We start from the raw sequence: 6,778 nt of genomic DNA, 5'->3' as shown, positions 1-6,778 counted from the left end.
CGCGAAGCGCAAATCGCAAAAGCGGTGGGCTTTTCGTACGTGAGGCGCAAGGTGCTTATATATTTTTTTATATACATCCTATAGGCTTTTAGCATCCCTTACCCAAAATATAGTGATAAATACGGTTTATATATGATTTAATGTATAAATCATATAATGTACAACCATTTTAGCTGCATGTATAACACTTTAAAGCACAAAAACATCTTCTGTACAAAAAGCGCGCGCCTCAGTGGGATTTTTTTCCAAAAAAGCTCTCTTTTTGTGCGCTTTTTGTACAGAGCTCGCTTTATGTCACACAAGGCGCAGCTCTTTGCGCCTAGGGTCGCTTTGCGCTTAAGCGCGCTTTAGGCGCGCCTTTTTAAACCAAGAATAACTGAATGCATTTACAACCTTCAGAAAATGTGATTGTCTAACTCGTGCTTCTCATTTTCAGTTACTAATTCATAACCCTAGGGGTGTTCCCTACCTATGGAGTCATTAATAGATTGATAAGCTAGCTGTGTTGTTACATGATGCCTAGAAAATCTTCATATAGCCAGCCATTTAGGTTGCACTTGAGGTTGATGATGTTCTAATATGATCCTGCAAGTTATGTTTTTGTAAGAAATTATTGGAGTCACGAGGCGCAAAGCGCTTGTTTAATTTTTTTTTAAAAGTGAGAAACGCACCGTGGCGACAAGGTCTAAAACCGATATGCAAAGCCTGTTGTACAACACCCTAATGCACATAAGTCAGCATGTACATGAGGCACGTACCTCACTTGTGCCAAAAAAGACATTTTTGGTGCGCCTCAACTGCATCAAGAAGACATTTTTTTGGTGTGCCTTAACTGTGTTTTTGTACAGACGTGGCATTAGCTACACAAAAGCAATGGACCTGCGCTTGATGTCGCCTTGCACCTAAGTCCACCTTAGGCATGCCTTTTATATATCAAGCTTAAAATGACTTGAAACCAGTCTAAACCAGCCTGAAACAAGTCTAAAATAAATAAAAATGTCCTGAAATACGCGTGCGCTTTGTGCCTATCTGACATCATTGACCAGATCAAGTCAACTATGCATGTATCCTGTATGATCTGTTGTAGCTGCAACTAATGGGTCTATTTTGATCAATGTTGTTTTGGGAAACAAGGAAACCTTCTTTTGTAACCAATTAGGAGTGTCTTCTAGGTGTAATCATTGCTTGTTAGCCACTGTGATTACCTTGTGTTGTAAGTTTCTACAAATTGGATTGCTGCAGTTGAAATTTGTGTCTTGTGATGCCAGAACTTTTCTTCTCTTGTTTTATAACGCATCGCATATCAGATTTTTGGATCAAATGCATCGAAGCGCATCACGCAATCCTGGTCTAATCAAGTCCAAACCAACTCAAGTGGTGCAATTCTAATTTGGAAGTGGTAGTTGAGCTTTTTCTCAAAAGGACCATTTTGGTTATGTTGTTATTATGGTGATTGCTATAGTTTCAGTTTTTTACACTTACTCTAGCAGCTTGCTAAATCCTTTGGTGTAAACTAATGTAATGGTGATTTTCAATAAAACTTTGAAGTTTATAGTAACTTTTTTCATGTATTTTGCGAGCTCTGTTATTTTTTTTTCATTTTACATATTATGTTTGCTCAAATGTAGGGAAAATTTACAACCCAATCATAATGCCCATGTTTCCACCACGTGTTTTCGACTCCGCCGCAACGCGCGGGTTTCCCACTAGTTAATATCAATGGCTCACCCTGTTTGTTTGCTTATACATCATTCAACATGTACTAAGAATGGCCCGTTTTAATACGTGTACAAAAGTATGTCATGCTTAAACGGGTCGAGTCATTTCATCAAACTGGGCCATACACAGATACCTTTCGGTTAGAACAACCACTCGATTGTCCCACCTATAATAAATAATGAATATATAATAAACATATGAAAAAATAAAAAATATAACTGTAGATTGTATTCAAAAGCAAAACATAATCAATAAATTTACAACTCCAAAACCGAAAAGCCGAAGACAAACGCCATCGTTTTGCTACAACAAAAACACTCCCTCAATCAACCATGAGTGTTAAAAGCTTCCCAAACCAGATTCTGTGGGGCCGGGTTCGTAATGTCTCGTGCCTGTAGTGCCGCCGTCCTAAGTGTCTTGAGTGTCATCACATTAGCATCGTAAAATGAAATACTTATATAAGGTAAGTTATGTTTCTTGCAAAGTTCCCTAACAATGGGAGATATGGACCTCAAGTGACACCGCGGCAACCTAGGAAACAAATGGTGCTCGAGTTGAAACTGTAAACCGCCGAAAAACCAATCCATGTATGAAGAACACGCAATGTCGATGGTCCCATTTGTTTGTTTCTCGAACCAATCGTTCCCCTTTGGTGGGCCCACGTATACATTGGCGGCAAAATGGTTTAAGGTGAATTGAACATGTTGGATACCCGTAACACAAAAGCTAACCAGCACAAACGCGACCCGTTCGGGCCAGTTGGGTAAGCAGGACACGAGTAACGGAAACCACGTCCAGAAGATCAGGGTTCCGATTATGTTTAAACCGCGGTCGGGGATCTTTCGTTTTGAAAGTAGTAGCAATATTGTTTGTAAGTAAAGGTTGACACGGGCCACGCACATGATCGGGTAATACGTGTAGTGTTGGTAGCTCACGAAGAATTGGGCTAACGGGTCGAAAGTCAACTGTCTCCCATAGAAAACCGAGGTCAACGAGTTGAAAAGCTTCGAAGAGACAGCTAACATCGGTAAATGTTGAAGATCGGGGTCATAATCGAGACTGTTGCAAGCAATGTGATGTGCATTATGCGTCCACTTCCACCACGCGATGCTGATACCGGTTATACAATTCCCAATAAAGATTCCCGCGAATTTGTTCCACCCGCGGGTCGCCATCATTTGGTAATGACCCGCGTCGTGACCCAAATACGCGATTTGCATCCATGCTAATCCCAGTAATGCCGCCGAAAGCATATGAATCCAAAAGCTTTCGGAGTATAATACACCATACACGCACGCGGAAAGCAATAACGACACAAAACAAAGCGAGTAGATCACACCGTGACCTTTCTTCTCAAACATACCGGCTTTTGCAAACTCGGAAGCGAGCTTCCGGTATTCTCTAGAAACTTCTGAAACTTGGTAATCTTTTAAGTGATACCCGGTGAAGAGTTTGTCAAGGTGTTTCCATGCAGTACCAGGGTGAAACGCGATAAATGCATCGGTTACATCCTGGCCCGCTAGATTTAGTAACGGGATATCACCTCCCGGGTGCTCTTTAGCCCATTCTGTAACGTTGTAAACTTTACCCTGTATTGAGATCCAAAGATCACTAGGATTGTTGTGTTTTTTCAACTCTTCTGATGTTATGTACTTCTTTCCATCACCCATTGAATTTAACTCTGAAAAATGTAACATACGAATACGAATTAGTATATGAGCAAGAATAAAAATATGAGGTAAAGTTTAGATATAATTTTCAGCTTGAGCGTTGTCAAGTGCCACGTGTCTAGTTGTGATTGGTTTCGATACGATATAAACGTGTGTAACAGTCAAATACAAGATTAGTCAACCTGATATTTTAAGGAAAAAATATCAATGGGTGCTTTGATACTATTGTGATTTTCCTTTTATTTAGTGACAATATATATTATTTATAAGTATGACAAATGTCACATAAGTCAAGAAAAGAGGTGTGTCTTTACCCAAAAAAAAAAAAGAAAAAAAGAAAAGAGGTGTGTCTGTGGGACCATTAGACTTATTAAAGGTTAAGACAAATAACTAAAAATAAAACTTCTTTCGAATAAAGTAATGAACAAAGATTATAGATTTAAAAAGAATTCAAGTAGACAAGGAATCATGGAGTCATGTTACTCATGTGCATATATCCCATAAACGAGACGGCATTAGATATTTTGGCAGGCTGGGAAATTGTAAGCCGGACAAGATCAATTAGTAAACAAATAGGATGACAACAAAAAGCAAGCTTTGAACATGACTATTTCAGACAAAGTTTTCTAGGGGTTAACTAAGTTCAAAATCACTCCATTAACATCTAAACCTGCACAATGGTAAGTGTTCTGAGTCGCTCTAGCAGATGTCTCGCCGCTGTTATCCCCCCCTTTAAACAGTTTAACAACCTACCTACCTGACGTTACGCTTTACCTAATCCTATTGGTTAACAAGGTACCGGTGGGTCCCATGATTTTAATTTTACTAATCACATGTACTTAATAGATGAATTAACTACCAATTTAAACAGGGGAAAGGATATTGGTGTTCTTTAGGTAACCTTCAATCTACCTAATCAATATATGCATCAAATTAAACTATGAGCAGTCAAACTAAGTGCCTAATTGAAGTAAACACACACAGAGACCATAGCTACTGATTCACAAGACATGATGAGATTCAAAACAGTACTATCAACTAGCCTAGTTGCATCCTGTAGTCAAATCTCTATAATAAATGCTTACAAGTAAAACATACTATCAACAAATCAGTTCATAACCTACGTTATAAATGCTTAATCAATTTTCTACAATCAATGCTTACAGGTAATACATACTATAAAAAATAACCTGATCTACTTTTTTTTTTTTTTACATTTTTTGGGAGGATCAAATTAGGCTGAGACTAATTAGCCTCAAATTAGGGCAAAAACACGAGATCAAATCCAGATATTTTTGAAAGTCCGACTAAATACCAGATCCAGATCCGGATCCAAACGCAGTGTGTATAACGAAAACAATACAGAAACAGAGGAGCTTCGTGTGATTCTAATATATTTTCATTCTCAACACACCGACATTGCGATAATAACGATTACGAGACGTTGAAAACGCTTAAAACATCAGTTTCTCTTAATTCTAAACGGTGATCGCAATTTAACGATTCAAAATAGCGAATTAGGCCAGAGATCTGATTTATCCGGCTATAAAAGTTAATCAAACGTCACAAAATCAAACGAAACAGATGAAACATGCGTATATGTTAAGTGAAAATGAGAATGAACCTTCGAGGACGGAAAGGGAAGGAGAAACGATCGTCGGATTTTCAGACACCATTCGAATCCTCTCCAGGCAACCTGAACGCCGGTGATTTCCACGGGAAATGTCCGGCGACGGAGAGAGAGGAAATGGGAGAAGTGTTGGATGCGAATATCTGGAATTTTGAACCCTAACGGTATAATGAGGGATGTTATATAGGCTGTTTGGGGGAGAAAATATCAATGGTTGACATCGTACGGTCCGCGTGAGTTGACGGGGCAACGGGGCAACTACATGATGTAGTTGCGACTCGTGCTCGGCTCGTTTAACCTCCTGAGAGTTCGGGCTTGGTCTCGGTTTATTTAGAGTTTCATTTCGAAAGTTTGAGTTCGGTTTGTGATGAGTTTTTTAAGCTTGAGTTTGTTTTGGGATATGGTTGGTTATTAGTTATTTGTTTTATATTTTAAAAAGTTTATATTTAATATAAGCTCGAGTTTGTTTAAGGTCGGCTCAGCTTAAGTCGGGCTTTTTAGCAAGTCGACCTCGGGTGGCTCACGAGCAGATCGGCTCGTTTACACTCCTACTTTCTATACACATTGGTTGCTTTCGTTTTATAATAAGTTATATTTATAATGTTTTTCTATGGTCATATACGTCTCCAAAATTTGAGTGACTTTAAGTTATAAAAACATGAATGAATTGCAAATCAAGCACCGATCAAAAAGTTTAAATACCAAATCAAATTCAAATTAGGCGTTGTCGTTCGCCTTGAACTTTTGAAACTGTAGTAACGGTTACATCAAAGATGAAGAAGAATGAAGATAAAAATACTAAAGATTAAAATAGAGATAAAGGATCTTACAAACACGACAACAACAAGAATTAATGTCAAGGTTTTTAATTTTTAAGTTTATTTTTCGTTATTTGTTTCAAGTTAATTAATGTCACTTTTGAATTTTAAATGTCAAGGTTTTTAATTTTTAAGTTTATTTTTCGTTATTTGTTTCAATTTAATCAATGTCACTTTTTAATTTTTAACTTGTTTTGTTTCAAGTTAGGCATATAAATGAACTCTAACTTGAGGGGGTATGTTAACAATAGCAATAGCTATATGATTTACAATTTACTGTAATTATCTCCTATAAGTTAGCTATAATTAGATATAATTTATTAGTTACAAATTAGCTATAATTAGATATAATTTATTAGTTAAGGTTTGTTGTAGTTATATCTATCATAGTTAGAAGATATAACTTAATTATGTTATAAACATATAACTAGGTTAGAACCCTGTGTATTACACGGGTTGAATAAATGTAATTTTATTTATTAAATAATAAAAAGTTATATCTTTATGAACCATGTATATTGTACGCGTTAAATAAATGTAATTTTATATATCAAATAATTAAAAAGTTTAGCTTTTTAAATGTAATAAATGTAGTGCTTTTTTAAATGTAATTTTTTATATCAAATAATTAATTTTATTTAATAAATGCAGTGCTTTCACAGTGGGTCAGGCTGCTTTAAAGGCTGCTTCGGGTAAAGTGATCAAGGTGCCTTGACAACCAGCACGTGTTTATCCCATTTACTTTTGATACTTTTGGTTTTCTGGCACCAGAGGCTGTGACCTACTTAGTCGAGTTCAAAGGGTCATGCATAGTAATGTTATGACCCCGAGATCTATGGTCGTAGTTTTTAAAAGGCTTAGTTTTGCTATTCAAAAAGGGGTAGCTGCGCAGCTTGTTGCCCGTTTACCAACTATCTCGATGTAAATTATTATATGATGAA

General features: G+C 37.0%; 1 protein-coding gene across 1 annotated transcript; it reads right to left on the bottom strand.

The window, feature by feature from the left end:
• Nucleotides 1-1,909: 1,909 nt before the first annotated feature.
• LOC110926372 (delta(8)-fatty-acid desaturase-like) lies at nucleotides 1,910-5,193 on the bottom strand. Its single transcript, XM_022170123.2, has 2 exons — nucleotides 5,014-5,193; nucleotides 1,910-3,400 (listed from the first exon to the last, which is right to left on the bottom strand). Exons 1-2 carry the CDS (start codon nucleotides 5,063-5,065, stop codon nucleotides 2,046-2,048), a joined length of 1,407 nt encoding a protein of 468 aa, XP_022025815.1. The 5' UTR covers nucleotides 5,066-5,193; the 3' UTR covers nucleotides 1,910-2,045.
• Between the last annotated feature and the right edge of the window lie 1,585 nt (nucleotides 5,194-6,778).

The sequence above is a fragment of the Helianthus annuus genome, chromosome 17 (assembly GCF_002127325.2).
Source record: "Helianthus annuus cultivar XRQ/B chromosome 17, HanXRQr2.0-SUNRISE, whole genome shotgun sequence".
Taxonomy (NCBI): domain Eukaryota; kingdom Viridiplantae; phylum Streptophyta; class Magnoliopsida; order Asterales; family Asteraceae; genus Helianthus; species Helianthus annuus.
Note: the sequence above shows the minus strand (reverse complement) of the source record. Positions and strands in the feature narration are given on the sequence as shown.